At 32.5% G+C, this 21,152-nt stretch overlaps 1 protein-coding gene across 2 annotated transcripts in view; it reads left to right on the top strand.

Moving 5' to 3' along the window:
* The window catches only part of LOC145313090 (innexin inx2-like), a 52,604-nt gene extending 32,133 nt beyond the window's left edge, over positions 1-20,471 (top strand). For both annotated transcript variants that reach the window (XM_080152357.1, XM_080152358.1), the window contains exons 10-14: positions 603-754; positions 13,563-13,651; positions 16,902-16,984; positions 17,711-17,767; positions 18,428-20,471. In XM_080152357.1, coding sequence (XP_080008483.1) covers positions 603-754; positions 13,563-13,651; positions 16,902-16,984; positions 17,711-17,767; positions 18,428-18,521 — 475 coding nt within the window. In that variant the 3' untranslated portion in view covers positions 18,522-20,471. The remainder of the gene's footprint in view (positions 1-602; positions 755-13,562; positions 13,652-16,901; positions 16,985-17,710; positions 17,768-18,427) is intronic.
* Positions 20,472-21,152: the final 681 nt, after the last annotated feature.

Here is a 21,152-nt window from a genome sequence, read left to right as displayed (position 1 = left end):
ACTTATCATTATTTGTCTATGTTGATTTGTCTGACAGTCTAATTTGCTTTTTTGGATGTTGTCAAACTTGATCTCAAGGAAGGATGGTGTTTAGTCCCCCCCCCCCACCACCACCAATAGAAAATTTAAAAATAAACAGCTTGGACGTCTTCGAAACAAAAAAGAAAAGGTATAGAATAGAATCTAGCTAGGTAGACGTATCTGCCTGGCTAGCCTGAAATAAAATTGGAACTTTTAAAAGTCCCAAAAGATGTTATGGCTTTTAGTAAAATCGCATCATTACAGAAATTATCCAGATATATTACTAAAATAAATGCCTGTTTTAATAATTTACTGAAACTGCAAACTTTTAAACTTAAAAACCATGTAAAAAATTGAATTTAAACGTGAATCTAATAAAAAATGACTGAGAAATATTTGGACAAAAAATGATATTGGCACATTCGATATATTTTCTTTTTAAAAAGTATCATTTCAGTTTTGTCCAATTCAAGTTGGTTATAAGTTTTTTATTGCGCAAGCGCGACTTTTCTCCAATTTTCCAAGACATATTTTAGGTTTTCAATTCTATACTTTATCTTCACCCTCTGTTTTGTATGTAGGGTAACAAAGTGCACTCTGCAGAAGTACGGTAGCTCTGGTAGTATTCAGCTGCACGACTCCATGTGCGTCCTGCCCATCAACATCATCAACGAGAAGATCTACGTGTTCCTCTGGTTTTGGTTTGTCATCCTTGCCTTCATGACCGCCATTGGTAAGTAAATCTTTAAATAGGAGAATAGTTGGATGTCTGTCTGTGTGTTTCATACATTATATTTACAAATAATTTCTTGAATCACTACTCTTTATTTGATAAATCTTAAACTAAATCTGAAATTTCTTAGAAATAGGATTACAATAAATTTAAATGATTATTAATATTATTTCTAATGCATTTTGATACAATATATTTGAATAATTTTATATTTTCATAAATCAAGTGAATTTTAAAGGTTTCTCAGATTGCATTTTACAAATTTAATAATTGAATGTATGTATGTTCTGTTTAAATTTTTAGAAGAATCATAACAGTTTTTACATTTTGAAATCTATATAATTTGGTATTTTCATTTAAACTTTTCATGGAAATTCTTATCATGTTTTGGACCTAAGATTCTTTTATTGTTTTTTTTCTTTATCATATTAACATGTATAATGTTAGTTCTACTATATTCTATGTTGTTAATATCCTTATTATATTTAGATTTGATTCACCACATGGGCCTGCTAGGAGTACCTAGTATTAGGTCTACCATATTCTATGCTGTTAATATTCTTATTCCATTTAGTTATGATTCACCACAAGGGACTGCTAGGAGTATCTAGTGTTAGGTCTACCATATTCTATGTTATTAATATCCTAATTATTTTTAGATTTGATTCACCACATAGGCCTGCTAGGAGTACCTGGTGTTAGGGTACCATATTATATGCTGTTGATATTCTAATTATTTTTAAGATTTGATTCACCACATAGGCCTGCTAGGAGTACCTGGTGTTAGGGTACCATATTATATGCTGTTGATATCCTAATTATTTTTAGATTTGATTCACCACATAGGCCTGCTAGGAGTACCTGGTGTTAGGGTACCATATTATATGCTGTTGATATTCTAATTATTTTTAAGATTTGATTCACCACATAGGCCTGCTAGGAGTACCTGGTGTTAGGGTACCATATTATATGCTGTTGATATTCTAATTATTTTTAAGATTTGATTCACCACATAGGCCTGCTAGGAGTACCTGGTGTTAGGGTACCATATTATATGCTGTTGATATTCTAATTATTTTTAAGATTTGATTCACCACATAGGCCTGCTAGGAGTACCTGGTGTTAGGGTACCATATTATATGCTGTTGATATTCTAATTATTTTTAAGATTTGATTCACCACATAGGCCTGCTAGGAGTACCTGGTGTTAGGGTACCATATTATATGCTGTTGATATTCTAATTATTTTTAAGATTTGATTCACCACATGGGACTGCTAGGAGTATCTAGTGTTAGGTCTACCATATTCTATGTTATTAATATCCTAATTATTTTTAGATTTGATTCACCACATAGGCCTGCTAGGAGTACCTGGTGTTAGGGTACCATATTATATGCTGTTGATATTCTAATTATTTTTAAGATTTGATTCACCACATAGGCCTGCTAGGAGTACCTGGTGTTAGGGTACCATATTATATGCTGTTGATATCCTAATTATTTTTAGATTTGATTCACCACATAGGCCTGCTAGGAGTACCTGGTGTTAGGGTACCATATTATATGCTGTTGATATTCTAATTATTTTTAAGATTTGATTCACCACATAGGCCTGCTAGGAGTACCTGGTGTTAGGGTACCATATTATATGCTGTTGATATTCTAATTATTTTTAAGATTTGATTCACCACATGGGACTGCTAGGAGTATCTAGTGTTAGGTCTACCATATTATATGCTGTTGATATTCTAATTATTTTTAAGATTTGATTCACCACATAGGCCTGCTAGGAGTACCTGGTGTTAGGGTACCATATTATATGCTGTTGATATTCTAATTATTTTTAAGATTTGATTCACCACATAGGCCTGCTAGGAGTACCTGGTGTTAGGGTACCATATTATATGCTGTTGATATTCTAATTATTTTTAAGATTTGATTCACCACATAGGCCTGCTAGGAGTACCTGGTGTTAGGGTACCATATTATATGCTGTTGATATTCTAATTATTTTTAAGATTTGATTCACCACATAGGCCTGCTAGGAGTACCTGGTGTTAGGGTACCATATTATATGCTGTTGATATCCTAATTATTTTTAAGATTTGATTCACCACATAGGCCTGCTAGGAGTACCTGGTGTTAGGGTACCATATTATATGCTGTTGATATTCTAATTATTTTTAAGATTTGATTCACCACATAGGCCTGCTAGGAGTACCTGGTGTTAGGGTACCATATTATATGCTGTTGATATTCTAATTATTTTTAAGATTTGATTCACCACATAGGCCTGCTAGGAGTACCTGGTGTTAGGGTACCATATTATATGCTGTTGATATTCTAATTATTTTTAAGATTTGATTCACCACATAGGCCTGCTAGGAGTACCTGGTGTTAGGGTACCATATTATATGCTGTTGATATTCTAATTGTTTTTAAGATTTGATTCACCACATGGGACTGCTAGGAGTATCTAGTGTTAGGTCTACCATATTCTATGTTATTAATATCCTAATTATTTTTAGATTTGATTCACCACATAGGCCTGCTAGGAGTACCTGGTGTTAGGGTACCATATTATATGCTGTTGATATTCTAATTATTTTTAAGATTTGATTCACCACATAGGCCTGCTAGGAGTATCTAGTGTTAGGGTACCATATTATATGCTGTTGATATTCTAATTATTTTTAAGATTTGATTCACCACATAGGCCTGCTAGGAGTACCTGGTGTTAGGGTACCATATTATATGCTGTTGATATTCTAATTATTTTTAAGATTTGATTCACCACATAGGCCTGCTAGGAGTACCTGGTGTTAGGGTACCATATTATATGCTGTTGATATTCTAATTATTTTTAAGATTTGATTCACCACATAGGCCTGCTAGGAGTACCTGGTGTTAGGGTACCATATTATATGCTGTTGATATCCTAATTATTTTTAGATTTGATTCACCACATAGGCCTGCTAGGAGTACCTGGTGTTAGGGTACCATATTATATGCTGTTGATATTCTAATTATTTTTAAGATTTGATTCACCACATAGGCCTGCTAGGAGTACCTGGTGTTAGGGTACCATATTATATGCTGTTGATATTCTAATTATTTTTAAGATTTGATTCACCACATAGGCCTGCTAGGAGTACCTGGTGTTAGGGTACCATATTATATGCTGTTGATATTCTAATTATTTTTAAGATTTGATTCACCACATAGGCCTGCTAGGAGTACCTGGTGTTAGGGTACCATATTATATGCTGTTGATATTCTAATTATTTTTAAGATTTGATTCACCACATAGGCCTGCTAGGAGTACCTGGTGTTAGGGTACCATATTATATGCTGTTGATATTCTAATTATTTTTAAGATTTGATTCACCACATAGGCCTGCTAGGAGTACCTGGTGTTAGGGTACCATATTATATGCTGTTGATATTCTAATTATTTTTAAGATTTGATTCACCACATAGGCCTGCTAGGAGTACCTGGTGTTAGGGTACCATATTATATGCTGTTGATATTCTAATTATTTTTAAGATTTGATTCACCACATAGGCCTGCTAGGAGTACCTGGTGTTAGGGTACCATATTATATGCTGTTGATATTCTAATTATTTTTAAGATTTGATTCACCACATAGGCCTGCTAGGAGTACCTGGTGTTAGGGTACCATATTATATGCTGTTGATATTCTAATTATTTTTAAGATTTGATTCACCACATAGGCCTGCTAGGAGTACCTGGTGTTAGGGTACCATATTATATGCTGTTGATATTCTAATTATTTTTAAGATTTGATTCACCACATGGGACTGCTAGGAGTATCTAGTGTTAGGTCTACCATATTATATGCTGTTGATATTCTAATTATTTTTAAGATTTGATTCACCACATAGGCCTGCTAGGAGTACCTGGTGTTAGGGTACCATATTATATGCTGTTGATATTCTAATTATTTTTAAGATTTGATTCACCACATAGGCCTGCTAGGAGTACCTGGTGTTAGGGTACCATATTATATGCTGTTGATATTCTAATTATTTTTAAGATTTGATTCACCACATAGGCCTGCTAGGAGTACCTGGTGTTAAGGTACCATATTATATGCTGTTGATATCCTAATTATTTTTAGATTTGATTCACCACATAGGCCTGCTAGGAGTACCTGGTGTTAGGGTACCATATTATATGCTGTTGATATTCTAATTATTTTTAAGATTTGATTCACCACATAGGCCTGCTAGGAGTACCTGGTGTTAGGGTACCATATTATATGCTGTTAATATCCTAATTATTTTTAGATTTGATTCACCACATAGGCCTGCTAGGAGTACCTGGTGTTAGGGTACCATATTATATGCTGTTGATATTCTAATTATTTTTAAGATTTGATTCACCACATAGGCCTGCTAGGAGTACCTGGTGTTAGGGTACCATATTATATGCTGTTGATATCCTAATTATTTTTAGATTTGATTCACCACATAGGCCTGCTAGGAGTACCTGGTGTTAGGGTACCATATTATATGCTGTTGATATTCTAATTATTTTTAAGATTTGATTCACCACATAGGCCTGCTAGGAGTACCTGGTGTTAGGGTACCATATTATATGCTGTTGATATTCTAATTATTTTTAAGATTTGATTCACCACATGGGACTGCTAGGAGTATCTAGTGTTAGGTCTACCATATTATATGCTGTTGATATTCTAATTATTTTTAAGATTTGATTCACCACATAGGCCTGCTAGGAGTACCTGGTGTTAGGGTACCATATTATATGCTGTTGATATTCTAATTATTTTTAAGATTTGATTCACCACATAGGCCTGCTAGGAGTACCTGGTGTTAGGGTACCATATTATATGCTGTTGATATTCTAATTATTTTTAAGATTTGATTCACCACATAGGCCTGCTAGGAGTACCTGGTGTTAGGGTACCATATTATATGCTGTTGATATTCTAATTATTTTTAAGATTTGATTCACCACATAGGCCTGCTAGGAGTACCTGGTGTTAGGGTACCATATTATATGCTGTTGATATCCTAATTATTTTTAAGATTTGATTCACCACATAGGCCTGCTAGGAGTACCTGGTGTTAGGGTACCATATTATATGCTGTTGATATTCTAATTATTTTTAAGATTTGATTCACCACATAGGCCTGCTAGGAGTACCTGGTGTTAGGGTACCATATTATATGCTGTTGATATTCTAATTATTTTTAAGATTTGATTCACCACATAGGCCTGCTAGGAGTACCTGGTGTTAGGGTACCATATTATATGCTGTTGATATTCTAATTATTTTTAAGATTTGATTCACCACATAGGCCTGCTAGGAGTACCTGGTGTTAGGGTACCATATTATATGCTGTTGATATTCTAATTATTTTTAAGATTTGATTCACCACATAGGCCTGCTAGGAGTACCTGGTGTTAGGGTACCATATTATATGCTGTTGATATTCTAATTATTTTTAAGATTTGATTCACCACATGGGACTGCTAGGAGTATCTAGTGTTAGGTCTACCATATTCTATGTTATTAATATCCTAATTATTTTTAGATTTGATTCACCACATAAGCCTGCTAGGAGTACCTGGTGTTAGGGTACCATATTATATGCTGTTGATATTCTAATTATTTTTAGATTTGATTCACCACATAGGCCTGCTAGGAGTACCTGGTGTTAGGGTACCATATTATATGCTGTTGATATTCTAATTATTTTTAAGATTTGATTCACCACATAGGCCTGCTAGGAGTACCTGGTGTTAGGGTACCATATTATATGCTGTTGATATCCTAATTATTTTTAGATTTGATTCACCACATAGGCCTGCTAGGAGTACCTGGTGTTAGGGTACCATATTATATGCTGTTGATATTCTAATTATTTTTAAGATTTGATTCACCACATAGGCCTGCTAGGAGTACCTGGTGTTAGGGTACCATATTATATGCTGTTGATATTCTAATTATTTTTAAGATTTGATTCACCACATGGGACTGCTAGGAGTATCTAGTGTTAGGTCTACCATATTATATGCTGTTGATATTCTAATTATTTTTAAGATTTGATTCACCACATAGGCCTGCTAGGAGTACCTGGTGTTAGGGTACCATATTATATGCTGTTGATATTCTAATTATTTTTAAGATTTGATTCACCACATAGGCCTGCTAGGAGTACCTGGTGTTAGGGTACCATATTATATGCTGTTGATATTCTAATTATTTTTAAGATTTGATTCACCACATAGGCCTGCTAGGAGTACCTGGTGTTAGGGTACCATATTATATGCTGTTGATATCCTAATTATTTTTAGATTTGATTCACCACATAGGCCTGCTAGGAGTACCTGGTGTTAGGGTACCATATTATATGCTGTTGATATTCTAATTATTTTTAAGATTTGATTCACCACATAGGCCTGCTAGGAGTACCTGGTGTTAGGGTACCATATTATATGCTGTTGATATTCTAATTGTTTTTAAGATTTGATTCACCACATGGGACTGCTAGGAGTATCTAGTGTTAGGTCTACCATATTCTATGTTATTAATATCCTAATTATTTTTAGATTTGATTCACCACATAGGCCTGCTAGGAGTACCTGGTGTTAGGGTACCATATTATATGCTGTTGATATTCTAATTATTTTTAAGATTTGATTCACCACATAGGCCTGCTAGGAGTACCTGGTGTTAGGGTACCATATTATATGCTGTTGATATTCTAATTATTTTTAAGATTTGATTCACCACATAGGCCTGCTAGGAGTATCTAGTGTTAGGGTACCATATTATATGCTGTTGATATTCTAATTATTTTTAAGATTTGATTCACCACATAGGCCTGCTAGGAGTACCTGGTGTTAGGGTACCATATTATATGCTGTTGATATTCTAATTATTTTTAAGATTTGATTCACCACATAGGCCTGCTAGGAGTACCTGGTGTTAGGGTACCATATTATATGCTGTTGATATTCTAATTATTTTTAAGATTTGATTCACCACATGGGACTGCTAGGAGTACCTGGTGTTAGGGTACCATATTATATGCTGTTGATATTCTAATTATTTTTAAGATTTGATTCACCACATAGGCCTGCTAGGAGTACCTGGTGTTAGGGTACCATATTATATGCTGTTGATATTCTAATTATTTTTAAGATTTGATTCACCACATAGGCCTGCTAGGAGTATCTAGTGTTAGGGTACCATATTATATGCTGTTGATATTCTAATTATTTTTAAGATTTGATTCACCACATAGGCCTGCTAGGAGTACCTGGTGTTAGGGTACCATATTATATGCTGTTGATATTCTAATTATTTTTAAGATTTGATTCACCACATAGGCCTGCTAGGAGTACCTGGTGTTAGGGTACCATATTATATGCTGTTGATATTCTAATTATTTTTAAGATTTGATTCACCACATAGGCCTGCTAGGAGTACCTGGTGTTAGGGTACCATATTATATGCTGTTGATATCCTAATTATTTTTAGATTTGATTCACCACATAGGCCTGCTAGGAGTACCTGGTGTTAGGGTACCATATTATATGCTGTTGATATTCTAATTATTTTTAAGATTTGATTCACCACATAGGCCTGCTAGGAGTACCTGGTGTTAGGGTACCATATTATATGCTGTTGATATTCTAATTATTTTTAAGATTTGATTCACCACATAGGCCTGCTAGGAGTACCTGGTGTTAGGGTACCATATTATATGCTGTTGATATTCTAATTATTTTTAAGATTTGATTCACCACATAGGCCTGCTAGGAGTACCTGGTGTTAGGGTACCATATTATATGCTGTTGATATTCTAATTATTTTTAAGATTTGATTCACCACATAGGCCTGCTAGGAGTACCTGGTGTTAGGGTACCATATTATATGCTGTTGATATTCTAATTATTTTTAAGATTTGATTCACCACATGGGACTGCTAGGAGTATCTAGTGTTAGGTCTACCATATTCTATGTTATTAATATCCTAATTATTTTTAGATTTGATTCACCACATAAGCCTGCTAGGAGTACCTGGTGTTAGGGTACCATATTATATGCTGTTGATATTCTAATTATTTTTAAGATTTGATTCACCACATGGGACTGCTAGGAGTATCTAGTGTTAGGGTACCATATTATATGCTGTTGATATTCTAATTATTTTTAAGATTTGATTCACCACATAGGCCTGCTAGGAGTACCTGGTGTTAGGGTACCATATTATATGCTGTTGATATTCTAATTATTTTTAAGATTTGATTCACCACATAGGCCTGCTAGGAGTACCTGGTGTTAGGGTACCATATTATATGCTGTTGATATTCTAATTATTTTTAAGATTTGATTCACCACATAGGCCTGCTAGGAGTATCTAGTGTTAGGGTACCATATTATATGCTGTTGATATTCTAATTATTTTTAAGATTTGATTCACCACATAGGCCTGCTAGGAGTACCTGGTGTTAGGGTACCATATTATATGCTGTTGATATTCTAATTATTTTTAAGATTTGATTCACCACATAGGCCTGCTAGGAGTACCTGGTGTTAGGGTACCATATTATATGCTGTTGATATTCTAATTATTTTTAAGATTTGATTCACCACATAGGCCTGCTAGGAGTACCTGGTGTTAGGGTACCATATTATATGCTGTTGATATCCTAATTATTTTTAGATTTGATTCACCACATAGGCCTGCTAGGAGTACCTGGTGTTAGGGTACCATATTATATGCTGTTGATATTCTAATTATTTTTAAGATTTGATTCACCACATAGGCCTGCTAGGAGTACCTGGTGTTAGGGTACCATATTATATGCTGTTGATATTCTAATTATTTTTAAGATTTGATTCACCACATAGGCCTGCTAGGAGTACCTGGTGTTAGGGTACCATATTATATGCTGTTGATATTCTAATTATTTTTAAGATTTGATTCACCACATAGGCCTGCTAGGAGTACCTGGTGTTAGGGTACCATATTATATGCTGTTGATATTCTAATTATTTTTAAGATTTGATTCACCACATAGGCCTGCTAGGAGTACCTGGTGTTAGGGTACCATATTATATGCTGTTGATATTCTAATTATTTTTAAGATTTGATTCACCACATAGGCCTGCTAGGAGTACCTGGTGTTAGGGTACCATATTATATGCTGTTGATATTCTAATTATTTTTAAGATTTGATTCACCACATAGGCCTGCTAGGAGTACCTGGTGTTAGGGTACCATATTATATGCTGTTGATATTCTAATTATTTTTAAGATTTGATTCACCACATAGGCCTGCTAGGAGTACCTGGTGTTAGGGTACCATATTATATGCTGTTGATATTCTAATTATTTTTAAGATTTGATTCACCACATAGGCCTGCTAGGAGTACCTGGTGTTAGGGTACCATATTATATGCTGTTGATATTCTAATTATTTTTAAGATTTGATTCACCACATAGGCCTGCTAGGAGTACCTGGTGTTAGGGTACCATATTATATGCTGTTGATATTCTAATTATTTTTAAGATTTGATTCACCACATAGGCCTGCTAGGAGTACCTGGTGTTAGGGTACCATATTATATGCTGTTGATATTCTAATTATTTTTAAGATTTGATTCACCACATAGGCCTGCTAGGAGTACCTGGTGTTAGGGTACCATATTATATGCTGTTGATATTCTAATTATTTTTAAGATTTGATTCACCACATAGGCCTGCTAGGAGTACCTGGTGTTAGGGTACCATATTATATGCTGTTGATATTCTAATTATTTTTAAGATTTGATTCACCACATAGGCCTGCTAGGAGTACCTGGTGTTAGGGTACCATATTATATGCTGTTAATATTCTAATTATTTTTAAGATTTGATTCACCACATAGGCCTGCTAGGAGTACCTGGTGTTAGGGTACCATATTATATGCTGTTGATATTCTAATTATTTTTAAGATTTGATTCACCACATAGGCCTGCTAGGAGTACCTGGTGTTAGGGTACCATATTATATGCTGTTGATATTCTAATTATTTTTAAGATTTGATTCACCACATAGGCCTGCTAGGAGTACCTGGTGTTAGGGTACCATATTATATGCTGTTGATATTCTAATTATTTTTAAGATTTGATTCACCACATAGGCCTGCTAGGAGTACCTGGTGTTAGGGTACCATATTATATGCTGTTGATATTCTAATTATTTTTAAGATTTGATTCACCACATAGGCCTGCTAGGAGTACCTGGTGTTAGGGTACCATATTATATGCTGTTGATATTCTAATTATTTTTAAGATTTGATTCACCACATAGGCCTGCTAGGAGTACCTGGTGTTAGGGTACCATATTATATGCTGTTGATATTCTAATTATTTTTAAGATTTGATTCACCACATAGGCCTGCTAGGAGTACCTGGTGTTAGGGTACCATATTATATGCTGTTGATATCCTAATTATTTTTAGATTTGATTCACCACATAGGCCTGCTAGGAGTACCTGGTGTTAGGGTACCATATTATATGCTGTTAATATTCTAATTATTTTTAAGATTTGATTCACCACATAGGCCTGCTAGGAGTACCTGGTGTTAGGGTACCATATTATATGCTGTTGATATTCTAATTATTTTTAAGATTTGATTCACCACATAGGCCTGCTAGGAGTACCTGGTGTTAGGGTACCATATTATATGCTGTTGATATTCTAATTATTTTTAAGATTTGATTCACCACATAGGCCTGCTAGGAGTACCTGGTGTTAGGGTACCATATTATATGCTGTTGATATTCTAATTATTTTTAAGATTTGATTCACCACATAGGCCTGCTAGGAGTACCTGGTGTTAGGGTACCATATTATATGCTGTTGATATTCTAATTATTTTTAAGATTTGATTCACCACATAGGCCTGCTAGGAGTACCTGGTGTTAGGGTACCATATTATATGCTGTTGATATTCTAATTATTTTTAAGATTTGATTCACCACATAGGCCTGCTAGGAGTACCTGGTGTTAGGGTACCATATTATATGCTGTTGATATTCTAATTATTTTTAAGATTTGATTCACCACATAGGCCTGCTAGGAGTACCTGGTGTTAGGGTACCATATTATATGCTGTTGATATTCTAATTATTTTTAAGATTTGATTCACCACATGGGACTGCTAGGAGTACCTGGTGTTAGGGTACCATATTATATGCTGTTGATATTCTAATTATTTTTAAGATTTGATTCACCACATGGGACTGCTAGGAGTACCTGGTGTTAGTTCTACTATATTCTATGCTGTTGATATTCTAATTATTTTTAAGATTTGATTCACCACAAGGGACTGCTAGGAGTACCTGGTGTTAGTTCTACTATATTCTATGCTGTTGATATTCTAATTATTTTTTAGATTTGATTCACCACATAGGCCTGCTAGGAGTACCTGGTGTTAGGTCTACCATATTCTATGCTGTTAATATTCTTATTATATTTAGTTTTGATTACCCATATGGAGTATCTGGTGCTAGGTCTACCATATTCTATGCTGTTAATATTCTTATTATATTTAGTTTTGATTCGCCATATGGAGTATCTGGTGTTAGGTCTACCATATTCTATGCTGTTAATATTCTTATTATATTTAGTTTTGATTCACCATATGGAGTATCTGGTGTTAGGTCTACCATATTCTATGCTGTTAATATTCTTATTATATTTAGTTTTGATTCACCATATGGAGTATCTGGTGTTAGGTCTACCATATTCTATGCTGTTAATATTCTTATTATATTTAGTTTTGATTCACCATATGGAGTATCTGGTGTTAGGTCTACCATATTCTATGCTGTTAATATTCTTATTATATTTAGTTTTGATTCACCATATGGAGTATCTGGTGTTAGGTCTACCATATTCTATGCTGTTAATATTCTTATTATATTTAGTTTTGATTCACCATATGGAGTATCTGGTGTTAGGTCTACCATATTCTATGCTGTTAATATTCTTATTATATTTAGTTTTGATTCACCATATGGAGTATCTGGTGTTAGGTCTACCATATTCTATGCTGTTAATATTCTTATTATATTTAGTTTTGATTCACCATATGGAGTATCTGGTGTTAGGTCTACCATATTCTATGCTGTTAATATTCTTATTATATTTAGTTTTGATTCACCATATGGAGTATCTGGTGTTAGGTCTACCATATTCTATGCTGTTAATATTCTTATTATATTTAGTTTTGATTCACCATATGGAGTATCTGGTGTTAGGTCTACCATATTCTATGCTGTTAATATTCTTATTATATTTAGTTTTGATTCACCATATGGAGTATCTGGTGTTAGGTCTACCATATTCTATGCTGTTAATATTCTTATTATATTTAGTTTTGATTCACCATATGGAGTATCTGGTGTTAGGTCTACCATATTCTATGCTGTTAATATTCTTATTATATTTAGTTTTGATTCACCATATGGAGTATCTGGTGTTAGGTCTACCATATTCTATGCTGTTAATATTCTTATTATATTTAGTTTTGATTCACCATATGGAGTACCTGATGTTAGGTCTACCATATTCTATGCTGTTAATATTCTTATTATATTTAGTTTTGATTCACCATATGGAGTATCTGGTGTTAGGTCTACCATATTCTATGCTGTTAATATTCTTATTATATTTAGTTTTGATTCACCATATGGAGTACCTGATGTTAGGTCTGCCATATTCTATGTTGTTGATATTCTAATTATTTTTAGATTTGATTCACCACATGGGACTACTCGGAGTACCTGGTGTTAGGTCTACCATTCTCAGAAGAAAGTTTAGAACTGCCCCGATTTTTAAGGTAAAATATTTATTTAGAGACGTGCTTTTTATCCTTTCTTTTCTGTATGCACATCAAAGATATATTTACCTATACTAGTATACATTCTGTTTAATGGAGGGTTTTCTAAAATTTACTAAAATTGCTTTCTTGTATCTTGAAGTTAAATATTCAAAATAAATCAAAATACTTATTGCTTACAATTTTCACGTGCAACAATGATAAATTTGGTATGCTTTTAAAATTATTTATGTATTTGGACCTGGAAATTTAAATTTTTATAATATAAAAACAATGCTGTATTTACTCCATATGTACCTAAAAAGAAAAGAAAAAAAGTCATATTTTTATGGATTAAAAAAGTGTTAATGCAAAAAAGTTAGTATTTAATTTAAAACAAAAAAACATTAATCTTGTCACCTTTAATGACTTTCTTGTTTATTGACAGATTTTTTAAAAAATCAAAGGTATTATCAAATATATTATTCGGATAAAATTAGAGTTTAACTAATATGCCATTTTGTGATTTATTGAAAATAATAAATTTAATTTTTTTGATATTCCATCGAAAATGTTGTAAGTTGGTATTATTAAGGAATAAAGGTACTAGGAAAGAGAGGTAATGTCTGATTGAGCCAATAGGAGAATCGCATCGGTACATACATTAAATCTCATTGGTTGAAATTGTGTACACATTTTGTTACGAACGCATGTTTTTTTTCACTTCATACATAGATAAAAGTCAGCTGTAAACAGTATATTTTCTTAGTAGAAAGCTTTGCGGAATCATAATTAATTGCCCAAAAATTTCGTCTTAAATTTGAAAGCTTCAAACAGAGGTGGATTCGTAAAAAAAAGTTAGACTGGCTACTCGCTGGTGAGGCAAATTTATTTTTGTGAAAAATCCTCCAAAATCGAATGAAAAATTGACAAAAATTAAATAAAATCTTAAAAGGGTTATTAACATATGATTTTGTTTAATTTTTGTAGATTTTTAATGTGCTTTTGGATGATTTTTCACAAAAATAATTTTGCCTCACTATTGAGTAGCGAGTCTATCATTTTTTAAGAATCCACATCAGCTTGAGTCGAAAGTAAACAATACTTTTGTCTGCTAGAAATGTTCCTTCATAGATTTGACGAAAAATGGGTTCACAATATGCTTCTATTCTTATATTTCTATTTATTAAGGATAAAGCGTTAAATATTATGCTATTTTAAGATCTTATAATCATCATAAAAACACTTAAAAGTGTTTTTATGAATATTTAATGTATAAACTAAAAGCTTACTCTCTCTCTCTCTGTTTTTAAAAGCGAAGCTTTTCTATAATTACGGTCGGTCGGTCCGTCCGTCCGTTACACACGGATAGCATTTTCCCGTTAATTTAGATGTTAGAATTGTCCTATCGATTTCAGAATTTGCATGGTGATTCCTTTAGTAGTTAGGTACGATTTAGAAAGCGTAGCAACTCTATAATCATTACAAGAATGTCCGTACGTCCATTTTAAACATGTTGATTTTTTTACTTTTTTAACAACAAATTTGTATGTAATAAGATCATCCGATTGTTTTGATTTTTGGAATACTGATATACGACAACAAAGTACAATGTTATAAGCAAAGCATCTCTATTATCGAGTCCTAAAAACGTAAGAATGTCCTTAAACATTATCTTGTATTTCTGCAGTTTTTCAACAAATTTAATTAAAATTTTGATTCGACATTTATACATTTATGTTCCGATGTTTCAGTTCTGACACACTACAAGTATAAAAATATTCGTTTGTCCTACCGTTTCAGAGCTTCGTTTTTATGGATGTTGCCATCCTTGTTTTTTATACAAAAAAGTTGAAGTTATGGAAAAATAAGAAAATTTTCCATATTTCACTTATATTATGGAAAGTTTAATGTTTTATACTTAGAGTTTATTTGTATTTTTCATATTTATTCACTATTTTCAAATATTTTTTTGTAAGCAATATATTAAAGAGATATAAAGGGCAGGGTGGGAGGAGACATTGGGCTGTTTATTACACTAGTCCCCAAAGTTATACAATAAGGCTGTCTTATTCAACTTATCAACTTTTTGGACTTTTATTAAATTTTGATTGGTTGGTTCATATTCTTGAGTGTCCAAACCTTTTAACCACTAATTGTAATCTACATAAAGGGAATTTTTGTGTATCATCATTAGGGATGTACAATATTTTATCGGTCTTTGTCTTGTCCCTTTTGATCCCTGTAAATGGGTTAAATTAAATAGACTCCATTAAGTCAAACTCAAATTTATAAATGTTTTCTACCTTTCGTTATACCTTCTTTAGATTAAACCGATGATAGTTATTTCTCGCATCGTATTATAAACATTTTTCCGCGGATTTAAAAATTAGCCGAAGGCAAGGGCTAAAAAACTGGTTTAATCTTATAATTGTACATTTTTATATTCGTAGAAAACTCAAAACTCAAGTTTTGTGTGTGTGTGGATGAGAACCGGTTCTAATCAACCGGATATTATTCGGTTTCGAATGAATACTAGTATAATAGTTATTTCTCACATCGTATTATAAACGGTTTTGCTGCTCGAAAGGATTTTGGCAGTTTTTTTTTGTTTTTTTCAAATTCAGATTTGGATTCACATGGAAATCGTACCAGGGAAGCTTGGCTATAGTCCCTTTCGTGGCAACGCTCCTTAAGGGGCGATTCTTCGTTTTTTCACAGTAGCTTTTCTTCTATTTCTAGCCCCTGCGGGGTGCTCTAACCCTGTGTTGCAATCACATAACCCAATAAAACCTAACCTACCTAAAATAACCTGTCAAAAGCCATTTAAAAAATATGACGAATCACCCCTTGAGGGGCGTTGCCACGAAAGGGACTATTCCCGAAAACTTTTGTAGTCAATTAGCCAACTGGGAGAAACATTTTAATCAGAGTATTCGAGAATATCTCACAATATTATTCTTTATACATCTATCATAAACGTATACTTTTTTCCTATTGTCTAAATCTGTGACTATTTTTCTATTCTTCTTAAATGGGCCTTCTGTACTTATCTAAATCTATTTTTATAATCGGGTCATGGAAAGAAAACGAAGTTGCGGGTTTTTTTATCGTATTTTCACAAAAGCTTTTGAAAGGTTATTTTAGGTTAAGTTAAGTAAATGTTAATGATTGCCCCGCAATTAATTCTTTTGATAAACTATCTATTAGTATCTTTTTTCATAAATCAATCTATTTATGTTTCGATACATATGTTTTCTTCATTTTTTAGACCCTGCAATTGGATATTGATATGAAGCTGATCCTGAGAAATTTGAGCTACGGAGACTGGAAACTTCTTTTCCACATTCTTAGGAAAATTTTACATTCATTATTACATAATAGATGTGGTTTAATGCTACAAACACCCGCGGAAGGTATGGGGTTCGACTCTGGTCCACGCCGCATCATAATAGAGACGTAAAAATGCTTTCTACTGCTGCTATGTCTGGCAAGTTACGCTAATAGTGATAGTAAGGGGGGGGGGGGCATTCGTCAATAAACATGCGCAACTCATTACCATGCACAGTTAGGACTTTCAGACAAAGTTCATACAATCAAAGGGTTGGTTGTCTGGTGAATGTTACTTAACCTAATATCCTAAAGATAAAATTATGATAGCAAAGCAATTGGAAAGCTACAGATTGTTCATATTTTGGCCAAAAGTTACTTTACTTTTAGTGTATATTACAATACTGTTATTTTCCATAAAGATAATTGTGTTAGCGTAGTACTTATCCTTATACCAAAGTAACAGGATGTCTGTCTGTTTGTCTGTGTGTTTGTACCGAAGGATCTCGTTAACCGCTGAACCGATCGGGATCTCCTTAACAGGGTAGCTTCTCATAGGTCCCGGGAAGGTTTATAACTATTTTCTTGGGGGGTGGAACACCACCAACCCTCCCAAAAAATGAAAAATACCCCCCTCCAAAAAAGAAATTAGGTTATCAAATTCGACTCCCCCCTCCTCAAGTGCCCCTAGAGGCCTGTAGTGGACAAAACTGTCCTTGTTACTTTGAAATAAATGTAAAATATAATTAGAAACATGGATTCTATCACTGCAGCTGAATTTATGCAAGCTCTTACTCTTCAACTCAAGTAAGTATCTTTATGTTTGTGCCTATAAAGATCTCAGTAACAGCAAGTCAATAGTATTTATTTGTATAAATGAGTTTTTTTATGTGTCTGTCTTTTAAGATCTTGCTAACTAATGAAACGAATGAGTTCTAAATTTTAAGGAAGTTTTACATAAATCCTTGGAAGGTTTTATGCTATTTTATTTTTAAATTCTTGCACTGGCGCCCCTCCCCTAGATTCTAGGGGTGCAACAGCTAGGCTTTTAAAAACTTGACGGATGCCTAAAAGATAATTTGATAAGATCAAATGGCTACTCTATCTTTCAGATTACTTTCCCAAATCCCAAATTATTTTGTTACTTTTCTATTTCACAATATACAAAACTAGCGACTTCGCCACTAGAGACCCCTAGGTGCTTTTAAATTATGGGGTGGGGGAAAAGGGAAGTCGACACTCCACTTTTAATTTAAGGTTAAAAAAAAACTTTAGAAAATAGAGGGGATCATTTTTCCTATGAGATATTTCTCTTTGGAGAGTTGAGGTACCCTACCCCAAAATAGTTATAAACCTTTCCTGTAAGAAGCTCCTTTTGGTTTAGTGGTTAGCGAGATACTTCGCTACACACACAAACACATATAGACAGACAAACATCCTGTTACTTTAAATAGAAATAAATTGTAGGGATGAATTGGACAGCAAGCTGCACGAGGCAGAAACTCTTCCCCTCAACACCTTCAAGTACAACGGAGACAAGGAGGCACTCAAGGAGGCGTAATCTCAGTTCAAAAATGTGCCGCCAGGCGTCGCATTCTTCAAGTTGAAATGCAAGTTTAGATTGTTAGAATGGTTATATTTAGTAGTTATGATAACAAATGATCTTTAATAACACTAACATGGTATTTTATCTACTTCATAAATTAATTATAACAGTGTCCTATAAATTTGGATGACAATTTAAAAATTTCCACTTTTATCATAATCCTATGCCAATGAAAGAAAAAATAAATTTCAACGTTGCATCTATTCAATGGATTAAGAGAATCCATTCATTGGATAGTTCCCAAATTAAAGTCTAATGGTCTAGTTTACTTTTAGGTGTCAAGTAATTAAATTTATTTCACAAAGTCAAAACTAAAAAAGGTTGATATTTTCTGCTTTGGGTTACAAAAAATCTCGTTGTTAACAGATGTTTTATATTATCTTGTATAAACCTAACGCTAGTTAAATATTTTAAGTGTCTAAACTGGATAAATAAACTCTAAAGAACTCTCCTTTTTGTGGTTTTCACACATCCATTTTTACATAATTTCGACAATATCTTTCCTTTGATAACCAACAGTGTGCTTTACGTTTTATACAATATATTTGTGTTCGATAAGTTTGTCCATTTTTCTTTAATTTTAACAAAAATTTTAAGTTTCATTTAATTTAAATTGATTAAGGAAAAACATAATGTATAAAACGAAAGTCACTACTTTTGGTTTTGTTTTCAAATATGAAAATTCCTGATGAAAATTGAAATGTTTTATAAGACTTAAAAATGAGGGAATCTGACAATTTATACATTTATATAAGAATTATTTTTGTGGAAAAAATCTTTTTATAAATTTTGATGTGAGAATTAATTGAAATGAAATTGTTTAATTATATGTGTACTTTATCTTGAATATTTTTTTTAATAAAATTTTCATAGTTTGAGGATCTCATTTTGTTTAAAAAGAAATATTTTTTTTACAGATAATGAACATTTTTTGTCTCTAAATTTGATTAAATTATTTTTTTTATTTCAATTATTTAAAGCAACAAATTTAAATTTTTAAAGTGCTCTAATATTTTTTTCTGAGATAAGCTTGTGATAAAATATTTTAAATTTTAACAGATTTCTATTTTTATACTTTTATAATAAACATGGCATGCTATAAATTTTGAGAACATTTATTTTTTTATGAATTGATAATGAAATTAATTTTTATATGTATATGAATTTGATAAGATCTTTAGTAAATTTGAACAACATAAAAACTGCCTCTATTAAAAATTCTAGTTATTTTAACCTCCGGTTATGATAAGTTCATATTTTTTTTATGGAACTTATAATTAAACAGAAACAGTGGTCATAATTTTAAAACCGCTCAACCGATAAGGTTCTCCTTTAAAGTTTAGCTTATCATAGGTCCTAAGGGTAATCGCCCCTAATATAAAAAGATCCCCCCCTTTTTAAATTGATAATTTTCAAATTATTTTTTTCTGTTTCTGATCCTAAAGTGTGTAAATATTACTATAAATAATGTGCATATTAATATAATTGGGTATGTTAATATTTTAATATATGTAGTACGGCTTTTTTCAAACTGCGTTTCTTTCGGTATATATAATTTTGTATTTTCCAAGTATTTAATTTTTCTTTCAATTTTGAGATGTATTTCAAAAATAACTCTTTTAAAAAACTACTTAAAAATTTGTAAATTATGCTCATTTATTGCAACTAAAAATGCATAATTATTTTTATATATTGTTTTCTTGTAGCTAAAAAAGCTTTTAAAAATTATTGTAATCTACAAAAAAGGATTTTTTTAAAACCCGAAAAAAAAAATACTTTGAAATAATATATTAATAAAACATGCGCTTGTAATTTTGTTAAAATGCTTTAATATTATATTTTTTTATATTTAGTCGCTTTGTGCAGTATTTGCAAAAAAAATTAATAAAGTATTAATGCCAATTTTATAGTGTTTTTAAAAGCGAAGCTTTTCTATAATTAGGGTCTGTCCGGCCGTACGTCTGAACGTCCGTACGTAAAGGAGAGCTTTTTGCGGTAATTTAAGCATATTGGAATTGTCCTATCGATTTCAAACTTTGCATGATGATTCCTGTAGTAGTTAGGTACGATTTAGAAACTCTATAATCGTTACCAGAATGTCCTTACGTCTATTTTAAACATGTTGACTTTTTAACTTTTTATCAACAATTTTTTATGTTATATAATCACCCGATGGCCGATTGATATGATTTTTGGAGTACTGATTTCTATTACAATAAGGTACAATATCATAAGCGAAGCATCTCTATAATCAAGTCCTAAAAACGTCAGTATGTCCTTAAACATAATTCTGTTTTAAGAAGTTTTGCAACAAATTTACTTATAATTTTGTCAACTTATTCATTTATATTGTGTATATTTAGTGACACTCTACAAGAGTTAATGTTCGTCTGTCATACATTTTCAGAGCTTCGCTTCTATGGATAATGTCATCTATGTTTTATTCCATCGACCGTAGAGTAGCGAAGCTAATCTATATTTGGTAATCTTGTTATTCGTCAGTTAACCATATAATTATGTCAACCTTTACAAAAGATTCGCTTCTTTTGAAAGTAAACTATTGTATATATTTACTAGCTGCTGCGC

Source organism: Acartia tonsa, chromosome 3 (assembly GCF_053477335.1).
Source record: "Acartia tonsa isolate MP-2025a chromosome 3, ASM5347733v1, whole genome shotgun sequence".
In the NCBI taxonomy this organism is placed as follows: Eukaryota; Metazoa; Arthropoda; class Copepoda; order Calanoida; family Acartiidae; genus Acartia; species Acartia tonsa.
Note: the sequence above shows the minus strand (reverse complement) of the source record. Positions and strands in the feature narration are given on the sequence as shown.